We start from the raw sequence: 18,133 nt of genomic DNA, 5'->3' as shown, positions 1-18,133 counted from the left end.
GCCTCTATCCCAAATCGAGTAATATAATTTGCTCGTTTTTTCTGATCTACTGGTTAGGGTTTTTGCCTCCATCGCTCAGAGAGAGAGCAAAGATGAAGACAATTCTTTCATCGGACTCCATGGATATCCCCGACGGCGTGAAGGTTAAGGTGAAAGCCAAAGTGATCGAGGTGGAAGGCCCCAGGGGAAAACTCTCCCGCAATTTCAAACATCTCAACCTCGATTTCCAGCTCACCACTGACGACACTACCGGAAAGAAGAAGCTCAAAATCGACGCCTGGTTCGGCAGCCGAAAAACCACCGCCGCCATCCGCACCGCGCTCAGCCATGTCCAGAATTTGATCAACGGCGTTACCCAAGGTTACCGCTACAAGATGCGATTTGTCTACGCTCACTTCCCAATCAACGCATCCATAACTGGCAGCGGCTCTGCTATTGAAATCCGGAATTTCCTTGGCGAGAAGAAGGTACATTTTCCTTTTATTTTAATCTTTGTCGGCTTTTTTTTATATGTAGCGTTGAAATGTAACCAGAAGTTGTAATTTTTTTTAGCAATATGCTGATAATTGGTTATTCCCTCCCTTAAATATGGAATAATTTGTTTGAGAAAAGCACAGACGTGGACTTAACATTCTAGAATTTGCTTGTTGGATGAATAACTTCAAATAACTTGTAGTATAACCGTTGCTTTGTTTCTCACAACTTATTATGAGCTTCTTTGTAAATGGATGACAACAATCTTGTTGTTGTTGATTGTAACAGGTTAGGAAGGTTGATATGCTTGATGGGGTTTCCATTGTGCGGTCTGAGAAGGTCAAGGATGAACTTGTTTTGGAGGGCAATGACATCGAGCTCGTGTCTAGATCATGTGCTTTGATCAACCAGGTAGAGATAGCTCCCCGATTATGTATTTGTTTGTGATGTGTGAGATTACTATCTTCATAAATAAGAATAACTAAATATGACTTAGAATGAGCCAAATTTACATCTTCATTGTGCCTTACATACTGTCTCATATCTATACTTATGCTCGTATTCACTGGGACAGAAATGCCATGTGAAGAACAAGGATATCCGAAAGTTCCTCGACGGTATCTATGTGAGCGAGAAGGGGGCCATTGCTGTGGAGGAAAATTAGGTGAATTGTGATTTTGGTTTTTGACACATTCTTTTTTCTAGCCACTCCTGTTTTCGGAGTCCATGTAGGCATTATACGAATTTATTTATCAGTTCTTGTTTGGTTTGTGCTTGTAGTAGTGGCAGTTACACTGGATCTCTTTGTGTTTTCAATTTTTGGGTATAGAAGACACATATTGTTGTGGTATACGAGTTATCTGATACTGTGTCAATCTGGGAAAACTGTGCTTGAAATGATATCCTACTGAAGTTGGACTGTACTAAACAGTTTTGGTTAAAACTCTAAATCAAATCAGACCAAACTGTATTTTGACTTAAAAGTAAAACCCTGGAAGGAAATTTCTAATCTAATAGGAAATGGGGTTCAGGGTTTTGATACCCTATTTCTTCCCCACATTGATCTCGGTAATGATTTTGTCTCATGTATGCATACCATGTAGAATCCTTTATATTCTAAGTCTAATTTCTCATGTTCTCTAACAGCCTTGGGGGGCTACTCTTGGCTGGTGGGAATATTATAAGTTTGATATATGATGGATAACAATGCTAATGAAGCCACTACTTAGGTTATTCCCTCTCTGAAATGTCCTTTTCTTCGTGGATACCTTGTTTCTACTATGGATAACAATGCTAGTTAAGTCCAAGATCTTGCACTTAACCGTAGGGCTTTAGTGTGTGTTCGCTGTTATCTAGATTAGGATTTTCTGATAATGTAGCATCATTTTACCTTTTTCTTTTTTATGACATTTAATGAGGATGGAACAAGAATTGAAAAATAGAAAATTTATTTCAGTTCATAGAATGAATAGGTTTAAACACCGATCTATGGTTCTTTGTAGTACTACATTATGCTTTTTTCTACTCTTCTTTCTTATCCTCCTTTGGCGCGGCATGAGTTCCTGCTTCCTCTTTCTTCTCCTTGGGTGCTTCAATTCCATCTACCTCCTTTACTTCAACAGTTTCTGCTACCTCTTTTTCTTCCTCCTTTACTTCAACAGTTTCTGCTACCTCTCTTTTCTCCTCCTTTGGCTTTGCCTCAACTGGAACACCTTCCTCATCCACTGGTTTCACCTCAGTTGTTTCCGGTTCCATCTTCGGAGCTGGCTCACTGACATCTACCAAAGTAGTAGTCTCCTTGTTTTCATCCCCATCTTTCTTCTCCTGAAACAATCCATCCAAAAAGGGACACCAATTGACTCATTAAAAACAGATACTACTATATAGAGATGTATCATCTGTTGATACCAAAATTGGAACAAAAAGGTTTAAACACCGACCTGTGGCACTGTCTCTGCTGCTGCAGCTTCAGGCGACTCAACAGGCACCTCAGGCGGAGCGTGTGGCTTCTTGATAGCGGGAGAAGGCAGCTTCCTATTGCCCATGTCCTTAGGTTTGCTCGCGCAGCCTCCCATGATATGCTAGGCGAGCGAGTTAAGAGACAAGGGATGATCGGAAATTTCACAGAGGTTTTTCTGTATCAAGAATAGGCCTTATATTTCTCTCTCCTCTTTTCTGATATGAAGGGATTATGTAGAGGCTATCCGGGCATGCCTGCCTGTTTGTGTTGACCTTATTATTATCGTTGGGAGGAACACCACACCTTAAATTTAGTTGGCACTTGGCATATTCTTCGACTTCTGTACAGGTTAGTTATGACCGTTACAAGACAAATATCTCTTGTACCCTTTCTCTTCTGAACAAGAATTTCATGTTTTGGTTTAATTTCCATCTTGAAATATGAGATTCTTGTACACGACGTATAATGAGATCATTTTCTTTGATTATTTCGCATGTTTTGTACATAGTGTATGCTATGTTTTGACTTTTGAGCATGCAAAATACTCCCTTCGTCCCACATTTGAAGTCACTTATTGTTATGACTCGGATTTTAAGAAAGAGTTGAAGTCTGTAATAAATGAAGTGAGATGATGGAGTGTGTAATAAATGAAGTGAAGTGGTAGAGTGTGTAATAAATGAAGTGAGATGGTGGAATTGGCTGAAGGTGGGTCTCTTTTGACTTTTGATTTTTGTTTTGATTTATTTTAATGTAAATAATGACATTTTTATGTAATTTTGATTAAGAATGGGGTAAAATTGTATGACCAAATATAGAAAATTCTAAAAGTGACTTTTAAACTGAGATGAACTTTTATGGCAAAAAGTGACTCTTAATCTGAAACGGAGGGAGTATTAAATAATTGGTTTTTTTATGTAGGATCTTCATTGTATTCGAGTGGTTGATAATTTCTAGATTTTTTTTAGTCCAAGGATATTTTCTAATTACTTCTCCTTGTTTGAAAGTTTATTTGAGACATAGGTTTTGATCCTATTCAGACTAGGTTGTAATAATTGTGTAAATGGAGACAGTAATGTGTCTATTTTTTTAATTTCCTAGCTTCCACTTTATAAAATGATGATATGTTTACGGCCAAATATTAAAATAATAATGGTAAAATGCATGACAAATGTAGTAGCATATGATTTGGATTATTAGTAGTCTTAACAGTAACAGGTTGGAAGCCAACTGGTGGATAACCTACAGATTTTCCCCACCAAACACTTACTAACCAGCACACGACAACAATACGCAAAAGATTTAAGATAATTTAATTTGCGAATAAATTATTATCTGGTTTAGATATTAACTTTATCGGAATTTACATAGTTATGCGTAGAGCAAAGTTGGCAATATTAATTTATTTAGTACAGTAAAAAAAGAATAATTGTAAAGTTCACCTAATTTTCACACGAGAAAGAAAAATAAAAGAATCAGTCCAACTGTCGAACAAAGCTCGTTCCGCTAAAAAAGAAATTCCCTCCGACTTTCCACAAACTAGAAACAGAAAAAAACCCCCAAATTGGATTCCACCAATAAAAGAAACCCTAGAATTCGAAATTTCTTGCAGTTAGAGAGAGACAGAGAGAGAAAATAGAGCGATTAAGAAAGCGTGGAGTGGCGATCTTCTGGTCGTCCATTCGAAGGTCGCCGAAATGCGCCTATTCACCGGCAATTCGCCTTCAGTTTTCATCATCGCCGTTTTCCTCACCGCCTTTCTCATCCCCGCCGCCCGATCCGAGCCTAGTCTGCTCAAGCTTCCGTCCGATCAGCCAGAAAATGACATCTGCCCGCCGAGTTGGGAAGCGGATATGTGCCCGGTGAAATGCTTCCGGCCAGACCCGGTTTGCGGGGTGGATGGCGTGACCTACTGGTGCGGGTGTGCGGAGGCCCAGTGTGCGGGAGCGCGTGTCAAGAAATCCGGGTATTGTGAAGTGGGCAATGGCGGGTCGGGCCCTGCGGGTCAGGCTCTTCTGTTGGTTCACATCATATGGCTGATATTGCTCGGGGTATTCGTATTGTTTGGGCTGCTTTGATCGGAGGAACATTTCTTACATCTCAATTGAGGTTAGAATTCGATTTATATTGTATGTCATGTACTGATATTTGTTGTAATTCTTTGTAGTGGAGGATGACTCACATTCTTTTTCTATATAAATATTCTTGTGGTTTATGAACCATTGCTTCTGAAAGTTATGATTATATCTGAATGTGGTTTTACTTTGGGAATTATGGATTCACAGAAGAATTAGGTCAATCATCACTCAAGGGCTTTGTCTCTGTGTGCGTTTGGTAGCTTTAGGTGATTGGTTCTTGAAATTTCATCTTTGTTTATGAGTTATTGTTGTGATAAATTTAGGTAATTGGTTCTTGAATATCATCCCTTCGATATATATGTGAGTGTCAGGTGTATCCTAACATATTAATAGAGTTGACTAGTTTGGTTTATGAAGGAGAGAATAATGAAGAACTATTTTTGAGTTGGGAGTTTCATGTGAATTGATAGATAATTGTGAGGTTCAAGTTCAGCACATTTAGTTTGGGGGTTGAGTTGGGAGTTCCATGTGAATTAGGAGTAGATAATTGTGAATTTCAACTTATTTAGTTTGGGGGTTTAGTTGTGAGTTTCATGTGAATTAACAGATAACTGTGAGGTTCAACTTATTTAGTTTGGGGATTGGTGGTACATTAAGGTGTTTTGTGGCAAAGATTATGTAGGTCATGAGAGGCTCTGGCTGAATGGCTAGTGCCACTAATTTAGACACTTGATCACATACTGTCTCAATTCAAACACTGGTTTAGAGGCTTGTTTATATTACTTGACATCTTTATTGTTGAGGCCGGCTTAGTTCTATGAAGCAGCAATATCATCCACCCAGACAAGTCGTGTACTTGAACAGTTGAACCACGACTAAAATTAAGTTGGGCACTTGAACCATGCGACTAAAGAGAGTCCCATCACCACCCTGTCAAGTATATCTCATTCCATCCCAATACTCGACATGCTTTTATCTTGGATCCTGATTAGGTCTTGCATATCTTCATCCCTGCGGGGAAAATTCACAGAGTCTTGTGTGTTTTAATTTGTTCATTTTCATTGTTTATCTTGTAAGGGGCCATTGGGTAGTGCGATTATGATATAGGGAATTCTGATTGAAAACCGGTGTGTCTGGATTGCTGTGGATGAGTACCATGTCCCAAACATGGGCCGTAGTGTTTCGCCAAACACATTCCCTGATAACTTATCTAAAGAGCATCATTACGTTAATCTAGGTCAAATGGATTTCAATTCCAATTATAACGTCGTCAAGCTATAATGGATAGTAAAACTTGAAAACAATGGGGTTTTGAGAATTATAAACAGATTTCAAATTTTGTTTGTAACATATTCACATCCTTAATCGTATTCTACAATTGCAAACATTTAAAAATGATTTGTCAGATTTAGTTGTACGCATATACTCAATGATGTAACAATGTGCACAGTAAAATCACGTGGTAAATTGTCCTAGTAGTAAGAATTACGTTCAGAAACAGATGATGTTCAAGGATTTGGGACAACAAGAACCTCCTTTCTATTTTGTTATTTGTGCCTTGTGTGGTGATGATATTATTAAATTGATAACTAAGTAACGCTTAAAATTTCTATGTAAGATTATTGATAAGTACTTCGCTGATCTATATCTGGCAATTAAATGAGAACTAGCTAATCTTAACTAGTTCTTCTCCCTTATTTCGTTCCAGGAAAGTCTGCTCTAAATCTTCTTAAAATGAAATAATACTTCCTTCATCTCTTAAATTTTTTCTCATTTTGACTGGGTACGAGTTTTAAGAATTGTAATGGAAAATAAGTTGCAAAAAATTAGTGGAATGTAGGTTCTAGTTTTACAATAAAACGTGAGTGAAAATACCAAAAATGAGAAAAAAGTGAAATGTGACAAATTTTGTGGGGCGGACGAAAATGGAAATATGTGACAAATTTATAGGGACGGAGAGAGTAACTATTTGTATGAGTAAGTATATTGCTTAGTCTTGAATCTTGATGCGCCGATGCGCGTTGTTGTAACTTGTAAGTGCTATAAATATTAAACCATTAATCACTCTAATTAACATTTTATTTATTTTAATTGAAACTTAATCACTATAACTCATATGTTAGGAGTAGTTTTTATGATTAATGTACTCCTATTTAATTGCTGGAGCGTATGGTAGGCGTGTGGGTTGAAAAAATTGATAAGTACTCCATTGCACGATAATACGTTGTGTGCGTCGTAATCGCGTTCACCGAATTCATGATGACTAATTAATTTAGTAGTAGTCCTACTTTTATTAATATTTATTATATAAGTATTTATCTGGATTCATCACATTACCCATTCAAGACCAGTTTTGCGAAATTTGTTGACTTTGCATTACATACTAACATAATATCACCGTCAGATTTGCAAAATGAGGAAAATTATAGTACTCCTACTCCCTATGATTTTAATTTCATCACTAAAGTCAAACATGAAGTCGCCTTCTCGTTTGCAAATAAGTACTCTGCACGCAAGATTAATTTATTACTACCTCCGTCTCCCAAAATTTGCTACACTTTGACCCGACACGGGTTAAGAAATGTAATGGAAAGTGAGTTGAAAAAGTTGGTGGGATGTGGGTCCTACTTTTAAAGTATTAGATTTATAATAAAATGTGAGTAGGAATGAGTTAGTGGAATATGAGGTCCACTGCCAAAAATGGTAAAAGTGAAGTGTATCAAATTTTCAGGGACGGACCAAAATGGTAATATGTATCAAATTTTCAAGGACAGAGGCAGTATGTATTGCTGTTGTTATTCATTTTATTTTATATTTGTGATTGATATTGTCGATTCTTGTGATTAACACGTAAATTATTAAATAAAACTAATTAAGTTTCGCCGCTTCTTTTGCGGGAAATAGAAGTTGTGGCTTTTGGTGATTATCATGTGCTACTTGTAAATATATCAAATCAATTTGATTTCACAGGTCGGCCGAATCTATTTAAACATTTAACAAGTAACCCTTAAATCCAAATTTCTCATTTCATAGGTGAGAAGCCAATTTTAAGTATTTTCCAATAGGCACAAGTGATTACATTTGAACAACTGAAGTTGACCCATCAAATAAAGTTTTATGTGGTGTCCACCACGACTCACACATAGAGCTATGTAGGTGCTCGTGAGTTATAACTATATATTCTCAAGCTAAATTTTGAATGCAATTTAAAATATTGGATTGATAATACAAAAAAAAAAATCTTGAACTATGACGATAACACATATACTACATAACTATAGAAATTAAGAAAAAATAATTAATTATATATAGTACTCCAATGTACCTCTATCGGTATACAGTGGCGGACGCAGAAATAAACGGTGGTAGGGGCTAGGAGCTTCACTATACTCCATATTTTTCTATCTAATACTTTATACTGTGTGGTGTGAAAAATAATATTTTCTGTCTTTTTTTAACTGTGACATTGATTTATGGTAGGAGAATTAAGAACAAAGTAGAAAAAAAAATAAAGGATAGTGTTAATATTGCCAAAAAAAATTATTCACCTACCTTTGTGACGTCCCAAAAAATATATAAACAAATTAAAAAGAGTGAAGATAATATATTATTAAAAAGGGTCGCGTTAAAATGCTAACTAATTTCATTTCAGAACTTCAATTTTGTATGTAAAAAATATTAACACAAGGATATAAGAATATCAACATTATTATTAATATATTTATGTTTTGTGTTGATATTAAAATTTACATTAAACATTAGTATTGATAATTTTAATGCATGACATTGAAGTTCCGAATTTTGGATTAAGAATTAGTTATCCTTTGACATACCTTATTAAAAAATCATAATACAACAATGCAAATTCATAAATAACAACACTTAACTAACCATTATAACAATTAACATTTTATAGTTGTGCTTATTTTAATTTGGGATTAATTTTTTACTCTTTCAATAATAGGTTTTCTTGAATAATCTCCAACCCCAACGAAACAATAAATTTAAATTTTGCATAGCTGAATTTAAAAGAAAATTAAGAAAAAAAATTGAACTCACTAATTAATTGGTTGCCTTCCCTAGAAAACATTAATCTTTACAAGTCTTTAATTAAAATCGTGAGTAACACTTTAGAATTAGAAAAAGAAACGTGTTGTTACTTTGCTATTTTCTCAGCAATTCTATATATCAGCCCCTCCTGTCACTCAACTTTCGAAGATTTAGTCTCCAAAGACAATAATTTGGTAGGGGCTGAAGTTAATTTCTGAAAATTTCGAACAAAAATTAAAGTAGAAATTCAATAAAAAAGAAACTTTTGGGAAGGGCTTAAGCCCCTCCCTCTTTGTACCTGTGTCCGCCAATGTCGGTATATATACATAGATTGTGTTTGGTTGCATCGCCAAATAATTTATTAATTTGTTAATTATAGGTTTTACCATTTTAGTAAAATATTGCGAGATCATACACATATTTGATCCAACAACCAACAAAAATAACGTTGCAAACAATATGATTAAATATTAATCCAACGTGATTCATTTAGCTCGAGCCGTATCTAAATGTATCATTAGAAATACTCACCACCACTTTTTTTTTTCCAGCCAAGAGCTGCCGCCCAATAAAAATATATGGCATGTCATTTAAAAATTAGGAATTAAAATTACACACTCTGAATAATGCCTGAAACATGTGGCTCTAAATTGATGGATCAATTATTTAGAATGTTTTTTGTTTGCTAGATAAAGATCGCATAACAACGAACCTATAATAACTACTACTAGGATTTATAATCATCTTTACATACCTCAAAGGCAGGAATTGAACCACCGGCTATTTGGTAAAGAATGATTGAGCATGCCACCCGACCACACCCTTTAATTAGTTTAGAATGTTTTTGATAAATAAGCAAAAGTAGAAAATGTTATCAATTGCTAACTAGGTTGTTAACACGATCATATTAGTATGTCAACACAAATTTAGTAGACATACTTATATTTTGTGTTGACATTTGATAAGAATCGCAAAAATATGTGCAGATTGACATATTGCTAAATGAAGAAAGATCAATATATAATGGAGTACTAGTATCAACAATTTAATTTTTAACATCACATTACAAAATCAAGAAAACCAGTATCCACATCTTTGATACAACTTACAACACTAATTCATCTTTCATCCCAAAGGGTCAAAAACGAAAATCGATTTGAAACCCAAATTATAGTGTTACAAACATAAACGATATCGAAATTAAAAAAAAAAAAAGGAAAAAACAGAGACTAATGAGTGAGAGAGAGTGATGCATCTTGAAGAAGTTTATGGGCAAGAGAGAGTTTGTCCATGAGAAGCGAAATCTGCGCGGTAGATTCCCTGACATGATCGACGGCCTCGGCTTCAAGCTCGGAGAGCTGGGTGCACAGCCTCTCCTCGGCCTCCTCGGCCACCCGCAGCCGCTCACACGTCATCCGCAGCTCCTCTTTCATCCTCTCCTCCCTCTCTCGGCTGCTCCGAAGCTCCTTCTCCAGCTCTTCGTTCCTCATCCTCAGCGTCTCCGAACCCATCTCTATGTTTGTGAATTATGTTAGGTATTAAGTATTTTTAAGAGGACTTTTATAGACAAAAAATACTACTCCCTCTGTCCCCAATTAGGAGTAGCACTTTGACCGGGCACGGGTTTTAAAAAATGTAAAAAATAGTTGGTTGAAAAAGTTAGTGGAATGTGGAACCCACTTTTTTATATTAGTTTTATAATAAAATGTGAGTGAAATGAGTTAGTAGAATGTGAGACCTACTTACCATTTATGGTAAAAGTGAGGCGCTACTCTTAATTGGGGACAACTAAAATGGAAATTAGTAACTCTTATTCGAGGAGGACGGAGGGAGTACTTCTTCAATTCACCCTGCAGCATGTTTATAAATTGTGGTTGAAAATAAATAATGAATGACTAGTTAGTTACGTAAGTAGAAGATCTACAGTCCCCACCCCACCCATCCCTTATCACATGCCATTATTATATCAACATCGAATAGTCTATCTATCTTTAAGCTGCTTTTACATTGCGTTACGCATTCGAAATTCTTGTGTCCAACTTTTAATTATAATGATATACTACTCTATAGTTCTGTATGTACGTATTCTATAGCGTTAAAATATTATTCGAGTTCATCTTTAGTTTTTCTTACCAAAGGCCCAAAATCCTGCTTAATTTCAGATGGCCAGCCACACAATAAGTTATCATCATGTTGGGATCTCGAGTTACGAGGCCAAAAAAAAAACAGTAAATTTTTTTTGACAAAATAAGTTCATTATTATTAAGATAAAACTACATTAATTATAGCTCTTGGTGTATTCCTAAATTTCTTCCAATAAAAACTTGAGCATAGTTTTTAAAGCGTTTTCTTGTACATTATAGTACTCCTTGAAAACTCAAACTTGAACCTTGAAATAAGGGGGCAAAATGATGATATTTGGAAACTTGTAGCTGTAACATTCTTAGCCTAGGCGAGAAAAAAAGGAAAGAAAAACCCAATAAAGTGTATTGGTGAACATAGTATAATTCTTAAAACATGTACTCCCCTCTACTAACCGTGTATATCACCGACCTATTAATCCCATCCACCACCTCGACGGATTCACGTCAAACCACGACTTCGAGTTGTTCGTCAGCTTGATCTTCAATTTCAAATTGCCCAACATTTTCGCTAGGAGAAACTTTCCGAATGTATTGTGCTCAATTTTGGGACTCTCCCCTGCAAACTGTAATTATTTTTTCATCCTTGTAAATATGTTTGAATTGTTGATCCAACTTATACTAATGTAGTAATGTTCCATTTTCTTCAATTGTTTCATGTCCACGTCGATGAGAGATGTTGTAATCACAATTAAAATCAAGAACGCACAATAATATTCAAGGTGATATTTTTCACGAAATTCTGTGACATCGGAGTTTATTAATTTTCCTACTAGATATAGGTGTTTGTTGATTCGTAGGAATGGATTACCGTAAGAACGGTAAACAAACTTAGCATTATGCTGGAACATACAGGCACAATTAGAAGCGGTGGCTCATATCGCAAAAATTAAGAAAGCTCTAAATAGTGCTGCCTCCTTAAAGTATAAAAAAACCAGTTTTTATACTAAAATTGGTGGGGTGCGCCAGGCCCATGCAATAGTGCAACGCAAAGACGACGCGCGAAAGCCCAGATAGCAAGCTATTAATGGACTTTCCCCCTCAAAAGATAAATTTAATATCGTGTGAGCCGATGGCCCACATATCAGATATTAAACTGATAAGAACAGATACTACACTTGATCTTAGCCAAAAGGCCGAGAAAGGTATGAGTTTTCCGTATTCTGGCCCATCATCTTATACTACATCTTCTCCTCTTCCTTCTCTCTACACATTCGATGTGGGATAACTCTCACCACAGCTTCTTCACCTATATATATAAATTAAGCTATGCTTGTTACTGATAATAAACCAACAATCTATGAAATTATTTTTCCCAAACATAAACCTCAGTAACAAAATCCAATTCAAAGGTAGTACAGAATGATTAAACAGTGAGCCTTGGAATACTATACAGACATCATTCTAGTTACTTGATTCTATCAAAAGTTCACATTTATATGGGAACAATTCACCCTAAATTGCCTTACGAATGGAGTATCTGATTGTTTCTGGTTACTTGATTCTATCAAAAGTTCACATTCTAGTTACTGATAATAAACCAACAATTCACTTGATCATCATACAAGTTCTTGGACTGTATTAGTTTTGGAGCACAAGCATTTGAGCACTCCAGAGAAGAAACCACAGCTCGTTTTCGTTTCCATCGTCTCAACCGGCTCCCTGAACTCAGCCTTCTCACTGAGCTCCTCGAATGAGTGAATCAGGTTGTGAAGCCTGGCAACAAACTCGATCAACAAAGAGGTAAAAGTTGCTAGAGACAATGCACTCGCGCTTTCATATGTCCGAATTTCACGTTCGTTGGAGAGAGAGGGGCGCGAAGGCCACATTGTCTGCTGCTTAAAGACGTCCTCTCCAGAATCCACATTGTTTGCAGTAACTAGTGTCTGAGTTGATTGCTGGTTGATTGAACTGAGAGACTTGACCAAGAAGGGCTTGTTTTCGTTCTCTTTCAGTTCACGAATCATCTCTGGGTCGAGATTCCCAGGCCGTCTGTCGCTATCCCAACTATCTGCGTTTACTAAGAGATAGGATCTCTGGTCGATCATCATCTGCAAATTCTCAGCAGCATCATGAATATCTGCAAGAGGGTCTTCTGAACTTAATTTTTCCATGTTTTCGACTTTTTCACTAAGCATAGTCAGAACTTTAGCTCCTTCGGTACCAACTCTCTGAATACCTTCCTTGAAAACTTGTCTTAGTTCAGAAGGTGCCTGCAGAGCGAGTGTGTCAAAACGAAAGAAAACAAGCAATGGTAGATAGAAGCGATACAAAGAAAACATAAAGCTTTGAGCAATACCTGTATTTCTGAAAGAATACAGCCGTGCATCGCCATCACCGTGAAAGCACAGTGCCTCAGAGCACCGCTGACTTTTACGAATTCGCTCCAAGGATAGTTCAACATTTTATACCGGCCATGAGGTGGTTCCCATATAGCGAACCCCAGCTGTGAAAAACGACAGTTACAATCAACGATTGATCCCCCACATGTTGTGATGCTGAGAATGGAGATATAAAAGGCATACTAACCAGAGCCTCCTCTTGGCTAGTGGACTCCACAGCAGTTCTGTAGCCCTTGTAAAGAGGATCATCAGAAGCCTGGTAGACTAAGATTTTTGATGGTATTCTCTCATACTCAACACTTTGCAAGTACATATTCACACAACCTGTTTTCCAAATACATTAATTTATGCATAACAAAAGAAATACTAGTAATTGAACAAGAAGTGGATCCTGACTTGACCTTCCAAAGACGTGGCGACCCCTTTAATGTTCTTGACAACCAGCTTGTGCAAATCTTCACCAGACCAAATAGGGAAAATGCATACATTCATGACCAAACAAACAGCAGCACCAACTGCAATCAGCACCAATCTGGAAACAGCAGTCTGAACAAACTCCAATGGATCAGACACCAGAACGATGCAAAATGTCAGCATGAACACCCGAAATCCATATTCGTACTGCTTCACAGCCGGATGCTGCTTCAAATAACTACACAAGAAACCTGAGGCCCACACAAACCATAAATCACCAATCATAAAACCATTCTTCAATTAAAACTAAAATACGAAATAAGAAAGTGACCTGCAACAAAAATACTGATGACAATCACAGCTTCTGAAATTAAACCAGCAAGCTTGGCCAATTCTGCAATCCCTAAAGACAGTGCACCAGCAGAGAAAGTCCCCAACGCTCGATTAAACCCTTTGTTCAACGTCGCCCCTACAAAATCACGTTTGATTTGACATTACAATTTACATCACACAAGAAATCATGTGATTATTACCTATGCTGAACTCAAAGACAACGACGACGGTGAGGATGGCCCAGATGGAATGCTCGGTGATATAATTGGAGGGCTCGTTGAAGAAGATGAGGAGAGAAACCAGACAGAGAGCGCAGCCCGTTTTGGCAGCGAACATCGCTTTTCTCGGGTCAGATCTTCCCATAGCATACGCGCTAACCGCAATATCTTTGAGGCTCTTCCACAAGCTCTCGAAAAGCCAGCCCTCATGTTTCACGTCCGATTCAACCTCCGAATAGTACTTTCTCGACAGCAGCCGCTCTCTCCCTCTCTCTGAAAAGCTCCGTCTCAGTGACCCCAAATTACCAGCCATCCTTTTTACTATGAAAAAAAATCTCTGCGACAACTCTAACTTAGAGTTAACTAATGGAGTTCATGTGTAGGGCGGTTGGGAAAGTTCCCAAGTTAGGACTGTTGTTGATTTCGAATCTATATTTGTTGTACGGATGTAAGGATATGAGAGTTGATAATTTTAACTTTTTTCGCCAGGAAGATTAGTCGAAGGTGATCAATTTGTCCGTTTGTATACAATAACTGAGTCTTATTTATATATATATGCAATCAAATCCAAGAGAGAAGAGGAGTCAGCTCAAATATCTATCAAGTCTAGGTAACGATAACAGAATATAACTGTCAATCTATTATTCTCTTTTATTAACACTGAAATAAATTATTCAGATCAATATTAATATAGATATAAGAGGATGAGAATCATGAGATAATCTCGCATCTTCATAGAAAATTTATTTTATATACCCATTTCTTCGAATAACCAATAATCCCCAACTACAACGCGTATTGGATACGCAAGTAAAACAGAAAATCAACCGATATTCGAATACATTTAATTAATTTAGAGTTGAAATAATTCAATCAATCAACGATTAAGGAGTGAAGTTCTTGAATTCATACTCTTAAATAACAATATTAACTACAAATTCTAAAATAGTCCGAGAACATGGCTCGTTCTTGTCAAAACTCTTTTCAGTATAGATTACTAGTGTCAAAATTCAGGCAAAACACAAAAATATAAATATAAGAAACAATGCAAATCCAACAATTTAATTGTTTTACTTCTTCTCTTCCTTCTCCGCCTCAGCCGCTCTCTTGGCCCTAACACCGACATGGCGAGCATTCGTCCTCTCCAGACGCAGCTTGTCGTATGCCTTGAACGATTTCATCTCTTCTGTCACCTTAACAAGATCCATAGTCGGCTTCTCGCTGATAATAGGCATGTAAGACCCAGCAACTTGTGTGGCTGTAGCCAGCTCCTCTGGAGTAGAATCACCTGCCTAAAAAAAAGCGAGACAGGAGTGTGTGCTTAAGATGGTCTGCAATGACTAGAAAGAAAAAAAAGAAGCTTCATCCATTCAAGGCTCGTTTTACCTTGAATTTGCGAACACGTCTTGGGAAGACAACGAGCTTAGCCTTGAATGTCTTCAGTCTCTGGACATTAGTCTGGAATCCCTCCAAAGAGCTATTTCTTCTGCGGTGATCAACAGAGATGCCAATAGTTGGGGCAAGTTTCTTAGGGACGCCTGCAGCCTGGTTGTTACAATATAAGTAAAAGCAAATTTAGAAAACGAAAAAAAAAAGAGGCAAACCTATTACTGAGGCTAAAACAGGGAATCATGTTGGGACGCTACAATCATATGCATTACAATGGATTACTAAATTAAAATTAAATGGAAAACAGTGTTAGTTTAGCATACTACCTGAGTTAATAACAGCATACATAAATCTTATTAGCAACAGAGTAAATCAGATGGTCTCAGTTCAATCAAACAGAGAGGAGTTCACTCACCTTAAGCTCTTCAAGAGAAAACCCCCTGCCAGCTCTGACTTTCATGTTGTACTTGAGTGTTTGACCGCGGACGACAGGGCGCAGGGGTCCAGCAGTTGGCCTGGGAAAAATCTTAACAGCTTTCACTTGTCGTGCTGAAAATAACAGTTAATCAGTTGCGGATAACTTGGAGCAGAAATGGTGGAACTCACAAATTTGGATTCCAAAAACCAGTCAAATAAAGAATGAAATACAACGAAATGATTACCAGTCCTTCTTCTGGCCTTTCGGGCAGGCTGGTTAAACCATGTTTTCACATAGTTTTGCCAATGCTTCTTGAAATGCCCATTTGGGATAACATTGTTATGCTTCATGATTTACCTAAAGCAAACAAGAAGAAAACACTCGCCATTAAGGCCAAAACACCATCTAGCAAATTAACTGAAAACTAGGCAGAAAAATGGGGTAAAAACGGCGACACCCAACATAACAAATTCATTATCAATTAGGCTACTGATTTCAATGAAATAACCAATTTGCATACACATGCTAAAAAATTAAGGCAACAAAAGATAAGCATGAAAAGGGGTTTCAGCTGAGCAAAGCAAAACGCAGCTAGGGTAGGTCCTGTGGTAGTATAATGGTTGCAGGATTTAACGATAACATTAGAGATATGGTGCAAAATTGAGCACCATAGTTCATAGTTCATAGTTCATAGTCATGATAGCGTTTTGGCACAGTAACCACCGATTTATGGTGTATCAAAATCAAACATGCTTTTTCAGTTTATGAAAATTGGATGTAAATGCAATTTTCATCCAATCCCTACTTGTTTTGAATATTCGAATAGAGCAACGGAGAAATGTACCTGATTCAATTTGGCGACGAGGAGAGGTTGGGGAGAATTTGGGGAAGAAGATGAGAAGTGAGAATGGCGGCTACGAAATGAAATCTAGGTTAACATGCACTATTTCATTGGGCTCATTAGTAAATTAATTGGTGGGCTAAAATTTTTATTCAATATACCTATAGTTAATTGGAAAATGAGAATCTGAGATTTAGGATATATTTTTATCCAATTTTAATATATCATTATTTATTTATTTATACTTAATCAAATTAATTTATACTAACTTTTGAAATAAGATACTCTAATTATCTTTTCTTGTAAAATTATATTTAACAATAAAAACATAATACATAAGTGGTCTTACAAACGGAAATCATATTTTAAATGCATAAAAATAAATAAAAGATGAAGAACAGATTATAATAAAAAAATGAAAAATCTAATCTAATAATCCTTAAATCAGAATCAGATCCCCATATATTATCGGAGAATGGACAATATGATCTAGTTGCATAGTCATTTGGTTATTTTTATTGTTGAAGTCTTTTCTATAAAAACGTCTTCTTTCAGCTTTAAAATAAGTATGACTACGAGGATTGTCTATGGAGTATAAGTTCGTACTCATTATTTTATTTTCTTCTCTCGCTGATTTGAGTTCATCATCATATGTTTATTTGCCTTTCGCCCGTACTTATTTGCACAATTTTTTTTCTAGAGCAACAATTTGAGATTTCATGTAGTAATATTTTTCTTTTAGGTAGTTTTTCATGTTGATAAACTTTGATGAAAACTAGTCACTAGCGACATACTCCCACCACATCATAACTATGAAATTAAAACGTAACTTGATTGTCATGCAAAGTAGCATGAGCTTGAGATTTTGAATTTAGAGGAATAAGTTAAACCTTTAGCTTCATTGAATTCATCTTGCCCACCCTTTTAAGATTCTTCTATTGATTGAGATGTCCTTAATCCTTATGAATGAATCTTGTGAAATTTGCATATAAAATTGACAAAAAATGATGTTTTTATTCTATGTATTGTATAACTTTCTCTACAAGTTGACATTTTGAGAGGAAAAGATAAAGATGACGATAGAAATGGAAATAAAGTTGAAATGGTTGGAGTGTTATGTTTTCTTATATTTATAGATGTGAAATAAATGGCACTTTTGAATAAATAACTAGGATTTATTTCTACTTTCATGATTAATGACTAAGATAAATACTTCGACTGTAATACTTTTTTACTTTTTTTTTTTTGAACAAATAGCTGAGATTCATTCCTATTTTAAGATCAAAAGCACATTGTGTGTGGTTTTGTAATATCATAAAATTGGGCCCAATACTTGTGGTCCATCTGAGAAGGCCCAATATATTCATAATTTATTTTGGGCCTCCATTTTTTAAATATAGATAACCCAAATGCTAACAGTTAAAAGCATTTATAAAAAATACTACTCCCTAGATTGTATGTTTTTTTAATTATTTCAT

At 36.2% G+C, this 18,133-nt stretch overlaps 5 protein-coding genes and 1 non-coding gene across 6 annotated transcripts; 2 read left to right on the top strand and 4 right to left on the bottom strand.

The window, feature by feature from the left end:
- The first annotated feature begins 31 nt into the window (after positions 1-31).
- Positions 32-1,324, top strand: LOC125203995 (large ribosomal subunit protein uL6x). The gene is made up of 3 exons (XM_048102534.1): positions 32-467; positions 763-885; positions 1,049-1,324. Exons 1-3 carry the CDS (start codon positions 93-95, stop codon positions 1,136-1,138), a joined length of 588 nt encoding a protein of 195 aa, XP_047958491.1. The 5' UTR covers positions 32-92; the 3' UTR covers positions 1,139-1,324.
- A 581-nt stretch (positions 1,325-1,905) lies between these two features.
- LOC125204343 (uncharacterized) lies at positions 1,906-2,659 on the bottom strand. The gene is made up of 2 exons (XM_048102971.2): positions 2,415-2,659; positions 1,906-2,298 (listed from the first exon to the last, which is right to left on the bottom strand). The coding sequence occupies exons 1-2, from the start codon at positions 2,547-2,549 to the stop codon at positions 1,996-1,998; spliced, it is 438 nt and encodes a 145-aa protein (XP_047958928.1). The 5' UTR covers positions 2,550-2,659; the 3' UTR covers positions 1,906-1,995.
- Positions 2,660-3,919: 1,260 nt separating this feature from the next.
- LOC125204344 (uncharacterized) lies at positions 3,920-4,650 on the top strand. Its single transcript, XM_048102972.2, has one exon. It carries the CDS (start codon positions 4,129-4,131, stop codon positions 4,507-4,509), a length of 381 nt encoding a protein of 126 aa, XP_047958929.1. The 5' UTR covers positions 3,920-4,128; the 3' UTR covers positions 4,510-4,650.
- A 7,005-nt stretch (positions 4,651-11,655) lies between these two features.
- On the bottom strand, positions 11,656-11,849 carry LOC125208729 (U2 spliceosomal RNA). Its single transcript, XR_007174209.1, has one exon. It is a non-coding gene; the product is annotated as a U2 spliceosomal RNA (small nuclear RNA).
- Positions 11,850-12,022: 173 nt separating this feature from the next.
- LOC125204511 (aluminum-activated malate transporter 4-like) lies at positions 12,023-14,479 on the bottom strand. The gene is made up of 6 exons (XM_048103187.2): positions 13,990-14,479; positions 13,788-13,925; positions 13,444-13,707; positions 13,230-13,366; positions 13,000-13,146; positions 12,023-12,913 (listed from the first exon to the last, which is right to left on the bottom strand). Exons 1-6 carry the CDS (start codon positions 14,318-14,320, stop codon positions 12,260-12,262), a joined length of 1,671 nt encoding a protein of 556 aa, XP_047959144.1. The 5' UTR covers positions 14,321-14,479; the 3' UTR covers positions 12,023-12,259.
- A 412-nt stretch (positions 14,480-14,891) lies between these two features.
- LOC125203823 (large ribosomal subunit protein eL13z) lies at positions 14,892-16,787 on the bottom strand. Its single transcript, XM_048102294.2, has 5 exons — positions 16,659-16,787; positions 16,059-16,171; positions 15,812-15,945; positions 15,394-15,552; positions 14,892-15,299 (listed from the first exon to the last, which is right to left on the bottom strand). Exons 2-5 carry the CDS (start codon positions 16,162-16,164, stop codon positions 15,078-15,080), a joined length of 621 nt encoding a protein of 206 aa, XP_047958251.1. The 5' UTR covers positions 16,165-16,171; positions 16,659-16,787; the 3' UTR covers positions 14,892-15,077.
- Positions 16,788-18,133: the final 1,346 nt, after the last annotated feature.

Source organism: Salvia hispanica, chromosome 6, assembly GCF_029641045.1.
Source record: "Salvia hispanica isolate PSC_SH4W2 chromosome 6, Shi_PSC_v1, whole genome shotgun sequence".
NCBI lineage: Eukaryota > Viridiplantae > Streptophyta > Magnoliopsida > Lamiales > Lamiaceae > Salvia > Salvia hispanica.
The sequence above is the reverse complement of the archived record's forward strand: the minus strand, read 5'-3'. Positions and strand labels throughout refer to the sequence as shown.